This window comes from Drosophila takahashii, chromosome 2R, assembly GCF_030179915.1.
Source record: "Drosophila takahashii strain IR98-3 E-12201 chromosome 2R, DtakHiC1v2, whole genome shotgun sequence".
NCBI classification, from domain to species: domain Eukaryota; kingdom Metazoa; phylum Arthropoda; class Insecta; order Diptera; family Drosophilidae; genus Drosophila; species Drosophila takahashii.
The window spans coordinates 39,563,947-39,585,127 of record NC_091679.1 but is presented as its reverse complement, the minus strand read 5'-3'; the positions used below and the strand labels follow the sequence as shown (position 1 = coordinate 39,585,127).

The 21,181-nt window shown below is 42.7% G+C and overlaps 3 protein-coding genes across 3 annotated transcripts in view; 2 read left to right on the top strand and 1 right to left on the bottom strand.

Annotated features, from left to right (window-relative positions):
* ttv (exostosin glycosyltransferase 1 ttv) overlaps positions 1–3,163 on the top strand; it is an 80,992-nt gene extending 77,829 nt beyond the window's left edge. Inside the window, exons 6-10 of the mRNA XM_017142488.3 lie at positions 428–531; positions 587–737; positions 793–1,119; positions 1,183–1,499; positions 2,008–3,163. Of these exons, the coding sequence (XP_016997977.2) occupies positions 428–531; positions 587–737; positions 793–1,119; positions 1,183–1,499; positions 2,008–2,116 (1,008 nt within the window). The 3' untranslated portion in view covers positions 2,117–3,163. The remainder of the gene's footprint in view (positions 1–427; positions 532–586; positions 738–792; positions 1,120–1,182; positions 1,500–2,007) is intronic.
* A 7,699-nt stretch (positions 3,164–10,862) lies between these two features.
* On the top strand, positions 10,863–14,863 carry LOC108058047 (cocaine esterase). The gene is given in 3 exon segments (XM_017142535.3): positions 10,863–11,590; positions 11,654–11,746; positions 12,565–14,863. Coding segments are annotated over 3 exon segments (2,577 nt in total). The 5' UTR covers positions 10,863–11,398; the 3' UTR covers positions 14,857–14,863.
* A 701-nt stretch (positions 14,864–15,564) lies between these two features.
* Positions 15,565–21,171, bottom strand: Polr1A (RNA polymerase I subunit RpI1). Its single transcript, XM_017142498.3, has 10 exons — positions 20,726–21,171; positions 20,307–20,670; positions 18,880–20,245; positions 18,325–18,818; positions 17,982–18,267; positions 17,000–17,927; positions 16,727–16,931; positions 16,546–16,669; positions 16,381–16,483; positions 15,565–16,323 (listed from the first exon to the last, which is right to left on the bottom strand). The coding sequence occupies exons 1-10, from the start codon at positions 21,066–21,068 to the stop codon at positions 15,599–15,601; spliced, it is 4,938 nt and encodes a 1,645-aa protein (XP_016997987.2). The 5' UTR covers positions 21,069–21,171; the 3' UTR covers positions 15,565–15,598.
* Between the last annotated feature and the right edge of the window lie 10 nt (positions 21,172–21,181).

The following is a 21,181-nucleotide window of genomic DNA, read 5'->3' as shown; positions in this document are numbered from 1 at the left end:
ATCTATAACTTATAGACCATAAGGCTACGGCCATTAAAGCCAATAACTCTTGAAGCTTAGCAGATGCTTGCATTTCAAGGACTTCACTTTTAGTGCTGTTTTCGCGACCGCCGTTGTATATCTGAAAAGGGGGAAAAGTGGTTTGGGTAGCGCGGGCACCAGCTGCGCCAAGCGGAAAATTAGGCAACAACTCGGGCCCATTGAGTAATCACACTCAGAAGGGGGAAAAGTGGGCGACAGACGACCAATGGGAGGACGACTATTCAAAACGCAATTTGGTCCGCTCCTTGAAATGCACTCGAAAATCCTGCTCCTCCTGCTCCTCCTGCTCCTTCTGCTCCTCCTCATAAGGCAATCAATTGGCAATCAGCACTTGAGCGTATCGACAAACCATTAAACAAGCGTTAACCCCCCCGTATCTTTGCAGATCTTTCGCGAACGCCTGCCGGATTATCCGGTGCGGAGCAGTCTGGTGTGGAACAGCTCACCGGGAGCCCTGCTCACGTTGCCCACCTTCGCCGACAGTTCAAGGTTGGTCCTCGACTATATATCTTGTTGTTCAACCTTGTAGCTCAATCGATTACAGGTACATGCCGTTTCTGCTGAACTCGATGGGCGCGGAGCCGCGTCACAACTACACGGCGGTTATCTACGTGCAGATTGGCGCCGCTTTGGGACCGAATGCAGCTTTATACAAGCTGGTCAGGACCATAACGAAGAGCCAGTTTGTGGAGAGGGTAAGTCTTACCATAAACTCTTTTATATAGATACTTACCCTTTCTCAACCTTCAGATCCTTGTCCTTTGGGCTGCCGATCGACCGCTGCCGCTGAAGAAACGCTGGCCCCCCACCAACCACATACCCCTGCATGTGATCTCCTTGGGGGGCAGCACCAGGAGTCAGGGAGCTGGACCCACAAGCCAGACGACTGAGGGACGACCGAGCATATCACAACGATTCCTGCCCTACGAAGAGATTCAAACGGACGCCGTGTTGTCGCTGGACGAAGATGCCATACTCAATACGGATGAACTGGACTTTGCCTACACGGTGTGGCGGGATTTTCCCGAGCGCATCGTTGGCTATCCGGCAAGAGCTCACTTCTGGGATGATTCCAAGGTGGCTTACGCTTATACGAGAATATATTTCATAAGACTAACTTATATCCATGATCCCTTTCAGAACGCCTGGGGCTACACGTCCAAGTGGACAAACTACTATTCAATTGTGCTAACTGGGGCGGCCTTCTACCACCGCTACTACAACTACTTGTACACCAACTGGCTGTCGTTGCTGCTACTTAAGACTGTACAGCAGTCCTCCAACTGCGAGGACATCCTAATGAACCTGCTGGTCTCGCACGTGACCAGGAAGCCGCCGATCAAGGTGACGCAGCGCAAGGGCTACAAGGATCGCGAGACGGGCCGTTCGCCCTGGAACGACCCCGATCACTTTATCCAGCGCCAGAGCTGCTTGAATACCTTCGCGGCGGTCTTTGGGTGAGTTCAAATCTTTGGTATATGTCGAGATAATCTTTCTAACTTACTGGATTAATATAAACAAGGGTATAAAAAGTAGGGAAACCAACCAAAAAAAAAATTTTGTACAATTTATACATTTTTAAAGGGTTTCTGTGGTCCCATTTCTTATTAAAGCTGCCTTGACTTTGACAATAAATAATATAAATGAATAAATAATATATTAAACCCATTAGATAAGTGAAAAATCAGGAATTTTTTTTTTACTTTTCATTGTTTTTATTTATAAGCCTATGTATCTTCTAATTTGTAAGAAGCTTTAATACTTAAGCATAAAATTCAAATAAAATATGACAGTAGATTCCATTTCCTCTATAATCTCTATAATTAAATCATTACCCCCAAAACCATTTTATATTAATAAAGATTTTATAATTTTGTGTATTATGACAGGTAGAATTTTTAAAAATGTTTATACATTTTTTTACTAAGTTCTAATCAAAACTTCCTTTCCATCCCATCTTTTCAGCTATATGCCGCTGATACGTTCCAATTTGCGCATGGATCCCATGCTGTATCGTGATCCAGTTTCCAATTTGCGCAAGAAATATCGCCAGATCGAGTTGGTCGGCAGCTAGCGATATGTGCATCCTGGCAATAGCTACAAGCGTTAAGAGTACTGAATACATATACACCACACAACCACAGCCACAGCAATACCAATACCAATACGAACACAGAGAAACACACACATAAGTTTAGATGAAATGCTGTTTTTTGACGCTGGCCAAGCGATGCAAGAACTATGTTAATTATTATTAGTAGCGAAAAGAAGGAACTTAGTTAGGAGCCAACGGGCGTTTGTAAATGTATGCATGTGTACATCGATGTGAGCATCCGGCATCCTTTGCAATTATATATGCAATGTGTATATATAGACTCTAAATACGATTATGTGAATTAGCCTAGTTAACTTAACTGCAAGCGAAGCGAACGATTTTGCCATCTTTTTTGCTAATTTCAAATTAGCTGCGCTTAGCAAATTTTCTATACGCCTACATATATGTAAATGGATATATGTTTAGGGACATAAGTAGCCGATTTTTTGTACTGTGTGAGTTGAGTTTTGTATGTGTAAATGTTTGTATGTCCTCTTGTTGTAACTCTCCGTGTATAGTTAGTGATTTATCAATGTGAAGATGAAGATGAAGATGTGTGTGGACATGGCAAAGTCGCCTCCTTTTCAGTTTCGAATTCCAACTTGAGGCTCCTTGAATTCCGTATTCGTATGTAAAGCTAAAAAAAATCGACTGCATCTAATGAATATCCGTGGCCATTGTGGAATCGAGCTCTTTTCAGGCCATTCAGCGATAAATGTGCACAAAATCCGTAGAGGAGAAGCAATTAACTAATGCTAAGTTTAAGATTTAAGTAGCTTTCCATTTCCAATTTGTTATGTGCAATTTTTTTACGTGGACAACTCAGCTTTTAATTCTTAACGTGGCCATTTATTGAAGTACGTAAATCAATTATCAATATGCAATCAACTTTTTTAACACACGCGCATATCAAGAATAGAGACGTTTTATGTTTAAGCTACCAAAAGAAAATTCTATACATATACTATAGCTAAAGTATATTTCTATACCTATTTTTTACAACAAATATACACGATTGCAGATCAATTTGATGCCTTTGTTTTATTATTTTACTTTTGGTTTACCTTTTCTTTGAAGTGCGAAGGGCAATAAGAGCTAGAAGCAATAACTATGTTTTAACATATCAAATCATTTTGGATTAACCAGAGGAAATGCTATTTTTTTACTGATAAAATCCTATTATTTTTTCATTAATACATACTTTGTTTTTCAAAATTTTGGGTTTATAATTTTAGTTTCTCTTAATAAACATTTATAATATAAGAAGATATTTAAAATCTTTTGTTTATCATACTTTAAATTATACAAATAATTCTGAAAAACCTCTGAGTAACTTTAAATGAAACAATTTTTTAGACTTTTGAACCTTTTTTTTATTTCCTATTTTTATTATTGCCTGTTGAATGGTTCCCAAGAACCGAAAAACACACTATAGTGGGAAATCGATTGATGCCAACTTAGGATGTTGCCCAAACTCTCGAAACTCTTGACTGCCAAACGGCGAAATTGTTTAGCATTTATCAGTCAAATATGCTTATCGGCGATATGAATATATACGAATATGAAAGGATATCGACGGATGGACGTGGATGTGGATGCTGTGCGGATGTCAAAACATGACTGCGCAGAGACAGAGACGGAATGCAACGGACGGACAGGGACGACAAATGCAATGAAATGTTCCCTATCAGCATGCACATAAATCAAACATTTCAAACAAACATTTTTGCCGTTGACTACGAATAATAATAATCAAAAATGCCAGTTATATGGATATGCATATTCGGAATGTGTGTGGCCCAAGGCGAAGGATATGCACAGCACAAACACCCACACACACATACTCACACGCAGGACACTCACACACACTGCGACATCGACATACGTATACATATACATATATAGGCAACTGAAGAGTTGAAACCGAATCAGATCAGATTTTTGTACAGTGCGTTTTATTTTTTGTATCTGTGTGTAAAGGATATTTGTATTATAACTCGTATATAATTGTATTTGAGAATTTGTATTTGACACGAACAAAAACAAGGTAAACGAAAACACAAAAAACAGACAATTGCACTTTTTATACAGATTTAAAATGAAGGTAAACATAGTGGAAAATCGTAACCAAGACAAAAGCAAACAAAACCAACATAACAATACAAAACAACTTGACCAAAAATATTGAAAAGGCTCCTTGAACCCGCCCCCCGCCCACACAAAATCGAAAAGGAAAACAAAAACGGATGAGAAAAGGCCAAACACAAACAAAACGATTGCAAAAGCCATTAATTAATAACAATAAAATAATTATAGCAGCCTGCGAAACGGTAATCAAATTTATTGCATTAACATTAACACGAAGCGCAGAAGTAAAACAAAAACGAAAACCTGAAAAACCCAACCAATCTTAATGAAATGAGAATAATATTGAAATACGAATATGGATGTTGTGATACAATTGAAAATTGCATGTGCTCTCATTAATACATATAGACTTTTAACCCCTATATGTCCTCACCTTCCCCGCATTTTTTCATTTATTCCATTTGCGTTATAGGGATAATTGTGCATAATCAATTATTTTGCCACATTTAACTGGACAAGCCATGTGCAAAAAATTCCACAGAGAAAACTTCATTCACTTAATATTCCGATGGGTTATTCAGTAAAATGAAATAAAATCATATGCAGATTTACGCATGGCATAAATGGAGGGCTAAAAAAATGGGAGGACCCAAGAGGGTGTACGTTAATGAAATTATGAAGGGGTGAATTCGGTTATGTTGAGTCAAGGCTGTCTCAGAAATTAAAAAAAATAAATATTAAAAAATATTTCTTTTATTTCAATTATTCAGCAAAACTTCCTATGCCAATATCAAAACTTGCAACCCCAAAAATAATTTGCATAGAAGGGCTTGACAAAAAGACAATAAAGTGTGAAGAAAATGTGTTTGAAAAATGCAAAGATACAAAGTACTACCAGCTATTATTTCTACTCTACCTACATATTAAACCAAACTATATCTAACCAAATATCATTTTGTGGAGCTCAACCTATTAATATCAGTGTGTTGGCTATGCTTCAAAACATATCTGAGCTTAAGATTGATACTCTGGAATTTTGAACTGGCCCCTCAAATCACTGCGAAAAGTCCATTAACTCAATTGAAATCACTTCAAACTAACGAATGTCACTTGTCAAATAAAATAATATTTCATTTATTTATTTCAGTACATTTTCATTGGCAAATATGAGATGATTGGCATGTTGCTGAAAAAGTAATGTAAATGTAAATGCAAACCATTCATGAAAATATTTGTTTATACTGTCTCCCTCCCTCACTTGTTTGTCCATGGTAAATAATACTTTAAAGTTGTACAGAATCCAAAATAAATCCGTGTTGAACTGCAAGTAAATTTAAACCAATATATATAGTGAATGTGCTTAAAACTATTGCCTAGTAATGATTGTTAAAGCTTAAGGCAAACACATACACCCACAGCCACACCCACACCTACACCACATACCAACACACACATGAATAAATGTAAATTACATAAATAAACCCATTAAAGCGAAAACCTAGTAAGCCTAAACCATAATTTATTGGCAAAACATCGCAGCAGAAATATAATATTATATATATGTATCTATATATATATATATATATAAAAAACAACAAATGTGATTTTTGAATAAAAATTAAACTGAAACTCGAACCGTTTTCGTATCTCTCTTCTAAATTAAGCTGCTAATGCATTTTCAATTAAACAAGGTGTAAGTGGAAGCCCCAGTCCAAACACATTTGTGTTAAAGTTTGCGCAAGGAATTAGCGGCAAACTTTTCAGCGAGCTGAAAATTTCGTTGCCGTCAAATGCGTCGCCATGTTTCTGGTTTGCCAAACTAAAAGGAAAAACTTAATTCACGTATATACACACCCCTCTGAAGTCTACTTCGCTCTGGAAAATTAATAAAGTGCACTGCCTCCGCACGTCTGCGATGAAATTCTGCGGTTTGCATGCCTTTCTGCAGCGTGGTGACGAAGCACTTACCAAATGGCAATTATGGACTGCCATCGATATAGTTGGGTCCTCTATAATTAAGTCGATTATGGAACGCTTTTAGTAGTAATTTAACTGATATGTTTTTCTGTTGGGATACTACTTATGGAATTTTGATATGTGACAGCACTTCTACAACTGGGAAAAAGTTAGTAATAAAGAACAGGAGCTATAAATTCTAAAAACGAAAGTCCACCAAGAATTAAGTCTATATACACACATATAGTATAACAAAAAATCAGTATTTTAAAAGTTTAAAGCTAAGAAAATTTATATTTTAATAATCTTTGTTTTTATTGGGGAAAAATATGGAAATATGGGTAATGAAACCAATATCACTATGGACGGCAGTCCATGTAGTGACGAAGCGCACCAGGAGAGTGTGCGATTCTATTATTAAACAAGTAATAATGGGCCATAAAAATCTGGATTAAATAAAAAATAGATATTAAGTGACTACAACATAATTTCTCGTTAAAAAGTTTAAAGCAGGGACCGTAAATAATCATTATTTGAGATTTTTATTTTAAAAGGCCTACTAAGATTTGTACAAGTTTTAGTCAAAAATTTAACTGGTTTTTATGCACTTTATAGACATGAACAAATAACAGTTAACTTGCGCTTCAGATTTGTTGACATACATATACTTTGTGGACAATAGTAAAAAGAACGTTATCTTTGACGTTTAAAACAAAAAATCACAGTAGTCTTTTTAAAATAAAAATCTCAAATAATGATTATTTACGGTCCCTGGTTTAAAGTTCTTAGATTTTTTAAAGTTCAGACGTGCTTTTTGGGCCATTTCCCAGCTGTTTTTACACCGTATGGAGGTTCCATTTTTTTGCAGGATTTAATTTAGCAACACACTGGCGACCCCTGGCGGCGGTCACTCGCTTCCGCCAGGATGCCTGCTGTTGACATTGCCAAGGTTGTTGTTGCATGTTGCTGATGTCGCAGTTGCTGCAACTACAACACCCTTTGCGCGTGTGTGAGTGATGCTTTATGCAAGCAACAAAGAAACCGCCAGAGTGCCACGCCCCCGCAACTACCCAACCCCACTAAAAATGCCCTCAAAAAAGCAGCTAGCAAGCTTAGGTGGGACAACCTAAAAGTAGGCAACACATATGTATGCTAGTTTCTTTTTTGCAGCTGCAATATTTTGCATTAATTAGAAAGTGGGCCATGTTGCACCCCCTTCCCCTCCCCTTTCCACCCGTTAAGTACTGCCAACTTGTGTGTGCGGTTAGGGGCATAAACAAAATGGCTGCCGCTGTTTGCAATTTGCGTTGTTTGTCTGCGGAACCGTTAAATTAGGCTTAAAGCAACTGCCAACACAGGCAACTTCTATGCATTGTTTTCCTAAATACTTTACGCAAATTGCCCGCTCCACCCTTTGGCTTTTGTAGTTTTTGCTAATTACGTAATTTCCGCGGCCAAGTTGAGTGTTCTTACTATAACTATTCCGCAGAATTCCAGTGCATTTCAAATATTTTCCCTGTTTATTCATGGGGTTTATTGAACAACAACATCTCCCTCCTTTCTGTTCATTTAAAATCTCATGCAAAATATTTGGAATTTTTGGTTTCCGTAACTTTAAATTAATATTAAACTTTTTAGTAAATCGATGTATAAAAAAATCCCCTAATAAAAATATTTTTTTGCATCACAAAACAAAACAAAGTTTATTCAAACTTTTGTTTAATTGTATTTTCCAGGCTTGCAGTAATAGCCTTGCCAATAAAATCGTATACCAGCACTGAAAGGTGCACAAATTTATTTAATTTATGTCAAAGAGTAACTGTCGAAGCTTCGGCCTCACCTAATGGGATTTAGCCATGAAACGAATTTATGCATAAATTCATCGCACAAAAGTCTGGTAAAATTCTATCACAAGTGTTTACGACTCGTTAACTAAACGATTTTGTATACGAACGTGCAACAAATATTTGCGGAGATATGCCAAAAGCAACGACGACGACATCTGATGCCATTGTTTAGCAAAAATATGAAAATATGAAACAGAATTTGAATCGGTGAAGCAGCAGTCAACCTCTGGCATCGTATCAGCAGGAGCTGAAACAGAAGCCATAGCAATCAGGCAGCAGCCCACATCCCTCAGATTTTTCATCTGGCAAAATTCAGAGGGGAAATGGGGGGAAAATACACGCAGCTCGCTCTGCCAGAAAACTAAAAACTTTCCCAGGCATTTTCTGTATATATACAAATATATAGAAAGCATACTCAAAAAAACAAAATAAAGGAAACAAAATCCCAGTGATGCCAACAAGAAACAATTGGCTTTTATTGAAGTAAAATTTAATAAAGAAGTTTTCAATATGCTTTGGCAATATGTAAACAATCAACTCGGCTCCAAAAATCATAAATATTTTCATTACGAGAATGCAACAAAGGCTAAACTTTCGGCGACTTGAGGGTTTCTGCCTGAAGTGTCCTTGTTGTTGCTATTGTTCTGATTTCGAGTGCAGCTGCCAAAATTTCCCAATATGCACTCCACAAATATTTGTATAAATTTCAGTACAATTTGTATTTCCATTTAAGGTCCTCGCTTACAAGTGTTGACAGCAAGTTTTGTGTCAAACGTTTTTCTGACGAATTTATTGGACGGAGGCCGAAAGTATTATCAACATTTAAACGTCAGAACAATCTGTAGCCTTTGGTCAGCCAACAGTTTGGGCCGACAGTGGAGAAAAGAGGGCTTGAAAAACCGGAAAATGGGGAAAGAACCAGGTGCGAAATCCAAGTGAATTCCGGAAGGTAAAAAGGAAGTTGGAATTTATTGGCCCCCAAGAATAATGTGCTAATCTAAATTGATTTATAGCCATGGTCGGAATATTATCATGACAATTTAAATCACATTTACTTGAGCTAAGAATTTTTCTGAGGCGGGTTAATCATTTTCAGTTTTGATGTTTAAATCATTAGTAGAACTGCTATATCTTAGGTTTAAAGCGCATAAATTCTATGAAAACAGAGTCCTCCCTCAAATACATTTCCAAACTTTTCTAAATAATTTTGGCTTTCCCTGGCATTATTCACTTATAGACCAATAATTAACAAAATTTCACCTGCCATCAACCTTTGGCGGGATTTTCACAGCACTCGGCCAGGCTAATTTGTTTACTGCCAACCGGCCCACACACACACACTCACATGTGCATATTGACCAAACTAGGCCGTCATTGCCATTTATTATAATTGAACGGCGACCCGCACAAAACCAAGCGGCGAACCGCCAACGTTCGCAGGCATAAATTGATTAACTGGCCATTGGCCAGGCCGAAAGAGATACGGTGGATCGGGGAGGGGGAGATTGGCTGAAAGGGTGGCCTGGCCAGCGGAGCGACCATTTAAATGTGCACTTTGTGTTTCATAATTAACTGAAAATTATGTGCGTCGCTTCAGCAAAGACACAGACCAACACCATAACCAGAAATCAAACAAAAGAACATTTAGAACAAATTCGCGATATTAATGTTCTCATAAATAATATTTTCAATACGAAAACTAAAAACATAAGAATTATCCAAAAATTAAATAATGCATGTAGGTTCTCCTAACACTATTTAACATAAAAACCATTTATTCAGTCTGGTACATGACCGAAGCTTTCTATTTTTAATATTAGATAAATTTATTAGATATTTATAAGTTAGAATTATGAATTTTATTACAATCTATACTTATATTTAATATATTCTTAAGTTTTGGCCAGTGCTTCTATCAAATTGGCGGCCGGCGAAGGCGATTTTGAGCTCGGTGCTCGCGCAGTTCAACAAACAAATTACGTTTTAAACTTATTAAAATACATAAATGTGGGGACATGATGCTGGAACAGTCGCATCTCTTAAACCACACTCACATCCACGTTAATTGCGGACATTCCGGCAGTCGGCATCCAGCGATCATCGCCCAACGAACTCCGCAGACCGGAACTCCGCCCCGGCGAACAGAGTCACCGACTTTCTGGCAAACTAACAACATCGGACTCGGATTCGTTTTCGTTTTCGGCATCGGATCTATACCACCAGCAACACCATATTGGGCAAGTGGGGAAATTACGGCAGCATTATGGTACATTATCTGTTGCAGACCCCAAAAGCCCAGCGACAACTTCATTTGCCAGCGAGGGAGTGAGATGGCACGAGGGCGGGAAAGGGAAAGGGAGAGAGAGTTGTGAAGCAGAGAAAAATTTATGTTTGACATTAACAGCAGTGCGGAATTTGATGAAAAACAAGAACGAGGGAGGAACCAGAAGTATTGGGTTCAAAAACTTAAATATTTTTTAGCTATTAAAATACTTCATTTCTTTTTTTGGATTTTTTATATATTTTTTATATTTTTCTACACCCATTTATTACAAGTCAATCTCAAAATATTCTCGGATCATCCCATTCGAAGAAGACTTGCTAAAGAATATACTAGAATGCTGTCCAATTTCCGTGTATAATATAGATTGTCTCGAGACTATTTAATTAAACTTACACATGAAAGTTGAGTTCAGTCTGATTCCACGAAATGACGAGACACAACATAGTTCTCATCGACTAGAATTTAAATTGTTATAATTTTTAATGAGTAATTAGCGTGATCTCTTTTTTGAATCAATAAACGCGGCTTGTTTCCATTTATTTGGAAAATAATTAAATGGTAAAATATATTTTTAAAATAAATAACTCTAGAATTTGGAGTGATCACACAGTCCGCCCTCGATGGGACTCAATTGTTGGCTTTCGAGAGGGCTGACTCTTGGGCTTTAGGGTCCAGATCCACATATAGTTGAGGCCCGTTACCATGGCTCTGTAGAGAACCTCCCCAATTCATTGTTGCCGTTGGATGGTATAATATGTTGGTGGTGTCGCTGGTGTTTTGATCTATGGATGCATGAATGATTCGCTGCGCACCGCAGCAACAAAAGCAACAACGACCGTAATGACACCAGAAAACAATTGAAATAATTCTAGCAGAAATTTTTGTTAGCTCACCGACCCACAGGGCAGCTAACTTTATTCGTGGTGTGTATGCTTTTTTTTTTTGTGGCTCAGTTTCCATTCCAACGTCGAACGAACCAAAAGTTGCAACGTGAAAAAATACAATTTCGGTGAAATATTCACACACATTTCGAATTCGGGAAAAAGTGTGCAAAAAAGGCTCGCAATAATTAATAAATGCGCTTAAATGCGCCATGAACTATGCAAAAGTTATGTGCTAAAAGTGAGAGCTAAAAAGTGTATGTTGCAACTGGCAGTCATGTGGAATGCATTAAGGATTCAACAGTTTTTCTGGCCACTAACGATTCTGCTTCACCTGTCGCAATTTTGTTCTGGCCAACAGACGCACATTAAATTGGAGCAGGGTGATCTTATTGGGGTGAGGCCGTGATATTAGGGTCTTAGAATTCTTAAGGAACTGAAATCGTTGCTTTGCTTGCAGCTCAAGGTCTTTCCGGATGGAACACGTGGCGCTGTATACGCCTTTTTGGGCATTCCCTATGCCCAGGCTCCGATCAACGAACTCCGATTTTCAGTAAGTAAATTGTTCTAAAATATTTGAAAATTTTACGAGATTTATAGGAGGGTTGGAAACCTTATTAGTGAGGGACCTCAAAGGTGTATTATGAAAGACCGAAAACAAACTGGTTGGTATTCGGTTTCATTTAGATTCTGAGGGAATTATACAGGTTAAGAGCCGTTTTATCGTCCGCCTGTTAAATTTAAAGTAGGGTTAAAACTCTAATTTGCCATTAAGGTTTTAACCTTACTTTAAATTTAACAAACGGATAAGAAAGCGGCCCTAAATCTTAGAAATGAGGAATTGGAACTAGTCAATCATGAAAAACATTTATTGGTTTTAATTTCCAAAAATGTTTCATTTCATTTATAAAGATAAAAAAAGTTTTTTTTTCTAAAAAAGATTTTTTTGGAGCTGAAAGGTCACATGTCAACCTACACTATAGTAAGAAATTTTTGGTAATAATATAAACAATGTAAAAAAAATGTATTCTTAAAATTTTAAGGATAGTTTTAGATAGATTTAAACTAAAGATTTAAATTAAATTTTAACAGGACCTTTATTATTATTATTATTATTATTATTATTAAGTGTTCGACTATAATGTAAAATTTACAGGCGAACTTAAGTTTAGCTATAGCTACGGGGCCTTATAACAGGACCTTTAAACTGAGACCTTCATATTAAAACATATTATTCTTTACCTATAAACTCAATGACCCTGAAGGTTATATGATTCATTGAGTTTAAAATAATTCGAATTTAATTGCTCAATCTAGAATGACCATCGATTTGAAAATTATAATAGATGATATAACATTTTTCTCCTCCAGCCCGCCAAGCCGAGTTCCGGTTTCAATCGCACCCTGCAGGCCACCGCCATGCAGCCGCTCTGCCCACAGCTTTCTAACACCATTTACGACGAGAGTTCGGATGGTAGCATTCCCAGATCGGTGACCACCGACGAGGACTGCCTGTACCTGAACATCTGGACGCCGGAGTCGGGGATGCGATACGGCAAACTGCCCATCGTGGTGATCGTCACGGGTGAGGAGTTCGCCTACGATTGGCCCAGAAACCGCATCAATGGCTTGGATCTGGCTGGCGAGGGAATTGTGGTGGTCAGTGTCCAGTACCGGAATAATATCTACGGATGGCTGAGTCTGGGCGAACAGCACCGACATATCCCGGGAAACTATGGACTAACCGATGTCCGGATGGCCTTGCGCTGGATTCAAAGGAATGCCGATGCCTTTGGCGGCAATCCAGATCAGATTACTCTCTTGGGTCATGGCAGTGGAGGAGCTCCTCTCGCGCTGGTGGCGACTTTGGAGGATCCCGGCCTGGTCAAGAAACTGGTGCTTATGTCACCGGGTCCTATAATGCGAAGCCTGGGTCGGAATCACCAACGCAGGATAGTGGAAACTGGTCAGGTGCTCGTCCAGAAACTGGGCTGCCAGTTCGAGGAGGCCCAGCGACGCCAGCTGATGGGTTGCCTCCGGCGAAAGAGCCGCGAGGATTTGCTCCGCGCCTACGAGAGTGTCTATAATCATGGCAATGGCACTTCTCAGCTGGGAGTGATCCTGCCCGAAGGATTGACTTTTGAGGAACGGCTGCGAAATGAAACGTTGCCTCCACTGCTGCTGGGCATCACCTCGAATGAGGGAGCCTTCCTGCAGGACTACTGGTTGGATGTGGCCCGCGAGGGTCAGGTGGCGCTGCAGAAGTACATCAATCACACATTGTTGCCCGGAGTAATGCGATCCCTGGAGTCGGTGGGCGAGGAGACCTCCTCCCAACTCGCAGCCATTCGCTGGAGGTACTTCAATGGCAAGGGAGAGGGAGTCATCCATTTGCTGGCTGGGATGCAACGCCTGCTCTCCGAATCCCTCCACGAACTGCCCTTCTTCCGCCTGCTAGATTTACTAAATTCCACCACCAGCTACGCCTACGTATTCGACCAATCCCACTCGATGGACTTGAGGGGCAGGAGGAATCTCTTCGGGGGCGCCTCCCACAGCTCCGATCTTCCGCTGCTCCTGGGTCCCAGTCTCTTTCAGCAGATAGCCCGGCGGAGATTCAGCGGCGAGGAGGAGCAGCTGTGCCGGAAGATAAGGGGAGCCTTTGCTAATTTCATCAAGAATGGCAATCCCACGCCGGGAAGGATCTACGATGGCTGGTTGCCCTACAACCGGGAGAACCCCTTTGTCTACAGCCTGGGAGAGCAGGCGAAGACGGCGCAGGCAGGATCAGTGGACGAGGCGGAGGTGGACAAGCTGCTCCGAGGGGAGGCAGGAGTTCCAGGCGTGGACAGGAGCTTATCGCGGAGCAATCGACACGATACCTACCGAGCAACAGCTGCCAATTCCTACACGGCGAGCAACCAACAGGACTCGGGTTACTCCAATCACCTGCAGCGTGTCCACGGATTCTGGCAGGTGCTGCTCCCACTGGAGCGGGAGGAGGATCTCCGGGGAGGCGGGGCTCTGGGTCAGCGAGTGCGACTCCTGGAGGCGAGTGCCGATGCAGCCCGGTATCGTCAGGGATTCTATGCCATGCTGGGACTCGTCTGTCTGCTCCTCGCCTGCCTTTGCCTCTGCGTTTATCTGCTCAAAAGGGATCCGAATGCCATGAGAAGACGCAGTGCATCCTCCGCTTCGGACTGCTACAGCTTATGACATAAGTGGTTTCGGTGGACGACCATCTTTGGGGATCGGGGCAGGAAGGACGAGGTGCCCTCGACCTCGGGCATTGCCAATGTCGAGTCCTGGCGCAAAGGTGGTCGTGCATCGAAACGGGAACAGAATGGAAGTGGAGGAGGAGGAGCAGAGGGATCTGCAGGTGGAGGAGCTAATCTTGAGGGGATTCCCAATAATCAGCGGGCAAGACGTCCCCGCCAATTGCAGCCGTACGACTTCAAGATTGCCCACCCTCTTGGAGGAGCAGGAACTGGAGCAGGAGCAGGAGCAGGATTCCCACCAAGAAATAAAGCAGGAGCAGCCAGAGCAGCAACTGGAGCTGCACTTGGAACTGTTGAGGAACTCCTGGACCCTGTCGCCGGCCAATTCGAGCCGAGTGTGGCTGTTAGGAACTGGCAATACCAGTTGACTTGTGATAAGTTCTGAAAGCGAAACCAAAAAATGTTAATTGTAGTTTTCTTATTTTTACATTAAATGTTTACACCTGTCCGTAATTCAATAAACGAACCTTTTACACATAGATAGACCTCGGATTTCGCATTTTTGTCCATTTTTGGTCCGATTTTTACCAAAATTTTTAGGTAGGTGTCATATTTTTCAAATGTAATAAATTCGAATGCATCGGAAATAAAATAAATAAAAATAAAATAAATAATAAAAATAAAATTATAATTATAAAAATAAATTATAAAATAAATAATAAGCAAAATATATGCAAAATATATGCTCAAATTTTTAATCCAGCCCTCTGGCATTCTAAGGAACCTTCAGTTAACACGGCGAGCAATTTAAACGAGCAGTTTGGCCGATAGGGCCAAAAACTATTTTGCCGCTTTTAATAATTTTGTCCCTTCTCGCCTACTTCTTTAAATTTGGGAAAAAAATTTTTAAAAATTAAATATCTCAGAAATACCGAAAAGGAACTAACAATTTTCTTCGGGTAAATTAGTTTGGCTATGAAATGGTCAATCTTGAATACTTGAGTTTATTTTATATATTTTGCATATAATTTAAAACTATATTTTCATTGAAACGAACTTTGGTGTTTTCGGAATTGATCTATCTTTATCCTATAAAAATATGCAAATATGCAAAGTCAGAGGTCTACAAATAAGGTATTATGTTTATTTAAAAACTTTTCGTTTCCTATTTACATAAAAAAACTTAATCAACAGATTTTGGTCAACAACTCAAAGGCACCGGTACCATTTCGCACTGGGAGGCCCACCATTAGACGACTCGACGGGGAGCTCAGCTCGTCCGCCCGACCAAAACCGGCGGCGCTCCTCAGGAACTGCAGGCTGGACTCGAAGGACATCTGCTGCAGCGGCGACGACGAGTGCTCCATGCCCTTGCGCGACAGCGGCTGGAAGGTTCCATCGAAGGTCATGTAGTCGGCGATGAGTGACAGGTGCCGCCGGTCCACCGTAATCCCGTAGACCTTGAACACATTGCTCACTTCCTTGACAATCACCTGGGAAGCGGCCTCAATGCCGTAGGTCCTGGCGATTTTATGGATATCGTTGGAGTACAGGCGATTCAGGTCGAGAATCTTGTTGTGCTGGAACATCTCGCCAATGTTGATGCCATCGGTCTTCAGCAGCTGCTCATCGCCGGTGCCTTTGTAGATGATGGCCCGCTTAATGTGCTGCACCTGGTGAACCACACTCTTGCCGGCCAACTCCCGGATGATGGAGGTAAGATCGGGCTTCTGGTAGCGCACACTCAGGTTTAGCTTGACCTGGCACCACAGATGGTTCTCCTTGTCGTACGTGTAGCCCTTGACCATGTCGTTGCTGAGCAATCTCTCGACGGATTTATCGTCCACATTGTTGTCATCAGCATCCTTGCCCTTCTCCTCATCGTCCTGGTCTTCCGCCTCTTCATCGTCATCTGATCATTAAAGGAATTTATTAGGAACTTGCAAGATATATAAAAATATATATTTACCATTGGCATCATGCAGTTCCTCAACATCATCTGGATCGTCGTAGTCATTCTCATCGAGTTTGCGTTGCTTCAGTTTCACACCAGTCGCGTCGTCATCATCAGCCTATAGATAACAATATGAAATTCCAATAAAACAATTTCCAAATTGGTTACAAATCAACCCACGTTATCATCCGACGAATCATCATCATTATTATTAGCCTTTGGTTTTGGACCAGCCACATCATCAGCATTGTCCAAATCGTGATCGTCATCCTTATCAGCATCCTTTTTGTCGTCTATTACAACGCTGGAAAATTAAAGAAATTAATAGTGTAATTACATGTCAGGAGGTTTCTATTCTTACATTTTCGTCGTCTTCAAGGCATTGGACACCTTTAAAATAGCTCGTATCAGCTGCTTGATGAAAGTTTGGTGCATGTACTTGATGATGTGCTTGGGTCGCACGCCATAATCCTCCTTGTAGACCTCCCTGGGCAGGAATTGGAAGCGCATCTCATACTCGTAGGCTCTCTCTGGTTCCAGGGTCAAACTAGTGCTGATGTGGACAGCTAAATAATTAAATATATTAATTATTAATGGTTATAGGAAGCACAATATTTAGTATTTATAAACTCACACTCCAAAAGGTTTGCCAGAGTCACCGAATTAAGATTAATGCGCAGCTTTTCCGCCTGGTGCTGCTGACCAGGCTTAATTGGAATATCCATGGAGGGCGTCTTGATGTTCGACGAGGCCAGCATGAGAATCTCGCGCAGTCGAGGAATACCCAGAGTCACGTTCATCTCACCACGACCCGCAAAATGGAAAGTATTCAGTGTCATCTGAGTGGAGGGTTCACCGATCGACTGGGCGGCTATCAGACCCACAGGTTCGCCAGGCGAAGCCAATGCCTTGATGGTCTTGACCCGCATGATGTCGGCTATGGTCTCCTTATGGGCCGGCTTCCTCTTTGCATAGTCATCGATGAGTTTTCGCGTCCTCTCCGATACGCTGCCGTAGTAAAGATCCTGTTTGTAGACAGCCACCGAGGGATCCGGACAGCGGGCGTACTTTTTGCGGTACAGAGCCTTGTCCTCGGCATCCGCCTTCTTCCACAGCTTCAGCAGACCCTCGTCGAAGCGGCGGCGACCCGTCTTGGCGTTAATCTCATTGGGTCGCTTCACCTCCACCTCATCGCGCAGCTCCTCGGAGAAGTGAGTGAAGGCGGCGCGCAGCTTGGCCGGTTTCTTTTTCTGCCAGCTGCGTATGTGCTTCTCATGGCGCTGCACCTTGGCCAGTTCCTCCTCGTCCTTCATGAGGCTCAGTTGACTGGGTCGCAGAATGGCGGTGGCATTCTGCGTGAGGAAATCGGCACAGAACTTGTCGTTAAAAAACTTGGACTTCAGAATGTCCAAGCCATCCTCGCCGTAAAGGAACTGCACCACACTATTATCACTGTCGCGAACAGTGAGATCATAATGGACACTCAGGCCCTCCAAATGTTTGATAAGACAGCGCTGCAGATAACCAGAGCGCGAGGTCTTTACAGCAGTATCAATGAGACCCTAAAATAGGAAAGGATTAATACTTGTAATGCTTAAATATCTTTTCCCACTCACTTCACGACCAGCCATGCAATGGAAGAAAAAGTCCTGCGGCTGAATGCCCGTCATGAAACGTCCATCGATAAAACCTCCCGACTTTGGGGAAGTCTCAAAGGAGGTGAAACTGGGCAGCGACTTGCCGGATATCATCAACGGCGGTCGCTTGCCTTCCAACTCAATTTGTCCCAGCAGGCAGGAGATTTGCATGGTGTTCACCATGGATCCCTTGGCGCCGGATAGCACCATCAGTTGCAGATTGTTCGAAGGGAACTTGGTGATGAGTCCTCCAGGGAGACAAGTTCTAAGAAATAGTTAAATTAAAGTAAAAAGCTTTCCTTTTTTTATAATCTCGACTCACTTATTTATGTCATTGGTGTAGCCATCCAACAGTGACTTGTATTTGCGATCCAGGATCACTCTAAACTTTGAGTCCTTCACATAGGCCTCTTCCATCTTCTCCACCAACTCATCGTGCGGCGGTTCGTCTTCTAAATCCAGAGCAGCAGACACTGCACTGTTTCCCACATCGCGACACTCGCGGATGATATGCCTCCTCTTCCTATCCGCTTCGCCCGTCACCAGGATATCCTTGACACCCAAGGTAAAGCCCTCCAGTTGCAGAAAGAAGGTGAATACCTTGGTGAAGGAGGTGAGCAGACGTGTCGACACATCGCCGCCATACAGCTCATACATGCAGTGGATCAAACCAAAGGTGGTGGCTCCATATTGCTGCTTGTCCAGAACTCCAACCAGCAGTTCTCCCTTCCGGATTTGCACTTGGCTTTCGCTGAGCTCGTTCTCCTCAGGATTCGTGCCACAAATTGCGGGGCGTGCACGGGTAACATTCCAATTCTGCAAAGCAATAGGAAAATCATTAATAAAGTATATAAAACATAATCCAAAGTGCACATACCTTTCCACCAATCTTAGCAAACGAATCAAGATTAATTTTCTCGTATCCCTCGGGAATCAAGTTTATTATAATGGTGGACAAGACTTGCTTGCCGGACCAAAGCCTCACTGGTTTCAAGATGGCCGGTGGCAGCAGCTTGACATCCTTCTTATTCTGCGACAGTCCCTGATAAACCAGTTGTTGGTAGTCCTCGCGATTGAAGAATCGCCCACGAATCGAGAGCTTCACGCCCGAAATGACGTGATCCTGAATGAGGCCACCCAACGGCGTGCCGTCCTTAGGCACCAGATAGTTGCTGGCCACATTCACCAGGTTGTAGGCCTCCGCCCGGGCCACCTCGCTCTGCGGATAGTGGGCGTTCATCTCGTCGCCATCGAAATCGGCGTTGTAGGCCTTGCAGTTGGAGTAGTGCAGCCGGAAGGTCTTCTCGCCGTGCAGAATGCGCGCCTTGTGGGCCATGATGGATGGCTTGTGCAGCGAGGGCTGTCGGTTCAGCAGCAGGACGTCCCCATTTTGCACGTGCCGATGAACGATCGTCACGCCATCCTTCGGATTGGACAGTAGCATCTTGGCCATGCTCTTCCGCTTGGCCGCATTGTCGGCTGGTATATAGGTGGTAAATCCGTTCTTATCCTGGATGTAGTTCGCTCCGGGATGAATATCCGGACCATTCGTGACCATCTTGCGCAGCTCCGTGACATTCCATTCGGTCACGGGCACGGGATAGGATAATTTCCTCGCAAATATATCGGGAATACCGATCTCATCCACGTTTATATTGGGATCCGGGGTGATGACAGTACGAGCTGCGTAGTTCACACGCTTGCCCATCATGTGCTTGCGGATTAGACCGTCCTTCTTTTCGATAATTTGCTTCAGACCCTCGGCAGACTTCATCTCCCGCGACATATTCACATCGAGCAGCACATCCACAGAAGTTTGTAAAGCCAGCCAAGCGTTGTACAGCTTCTCATGGGATGTGTCGCCCTTGAGAGTTTGATACGCGGCCTTGGCCTCCTCCGTGAGCTTCTCCTTGCTGCCTGACATGTACTTCAGCACCACATTCAGCACATGGTTGTTCTCGATGATGTGAATGTAGATGTCCGTCTGGGGATTACCCTTAAGCATGTCCCCCAGCATGTTCATGGGACGGGCGCGTGGCGGCGTCACCGGAATGTTGTCCATGAAGAAGAGGTCCACCGGTGATCGATCGCCCTGCGAAAGGTCCGTGTTACTGAGTCCTAAGACGGGTACTAATAGCTTCAACAGCTCTGGGTAGTTGGCGTATATCTGGCGCATATAACGACGACACTCGTCGGCAAAAATGACCTTGTTCTGACCACCGGCCTCGGAGGCACCACCAATGCTGGAGGATAATAAAGCAATTTAACTGGTTTTTTCTGTTTTAAGAGGGATTTCCTTCTTACCGCTCCTTGATGTCCGCCAGGGTGACGTAGAATACCAGCCGGCGATGCATGTAGCGCACATAGCGCATCGACTTGTTGCAATGCCTGCACTTTTTGCCCGCTCGCTGCAGTGCCGCATGCGTGATGGCCGTGCGCAGGGAGCAGCTGGTCTTGGTGGAGTTGCTCGAGTTCACCTCGTTCTTCTCCAGCAGACTGTACATGGCGGCAATGTGGGGGTGCACCAAATCCCCATTCCGCAGGGTAACCAACTCATCGGAGTTTTGGCAGACAATCTCGGACTTGAAGAGCTCCAGATCCTGGGCCTCGATGATGTAGCCGGCGTCGATGAGGCGCAACTGCAGCATGATGATCTCGCATTCGTGGTCTGAAAGGGGAGAAGTATTACTTACTGGTAATAGTGAGAAATATATATAGATTACCCTTCATCTGCAGCTTGTAGCAGTGCAAACAGAAGATGCAGAGCAGTCGCTGCACCAGCTTGATGAAGAAGGGATTGTAGACGGGCGTGCCCAGCTCGATGTGGCCCATGTGACCGGGGCAATCCTGCAGCTTGAGGCACGTGCCACAAGGATCCATGCACCTGCCATAGGAGCCCATTCGAATGTCGTACAGACCACCGGGCATCGCGTGTCCCAGGGCATCGAAGGTGATGCCCGTGATCACCTTCACCACGCTAAGCTTGCGGATCTCCTGGTCCGTGAAGACGGCGAACTCCAGGTCCGAGGGGAACATGTGCACGTCCTGCGGCCGCTTGGAACCCATTTCGCCTGATTTAAACCACGATTTCTGTTAAAAACTCTAGGAAAATTGGAGCGCAACAGGCGCGCACGTGTGTGGCTAATAGAGGTGAAACCCCGTCGATTTTAACGGCCAAC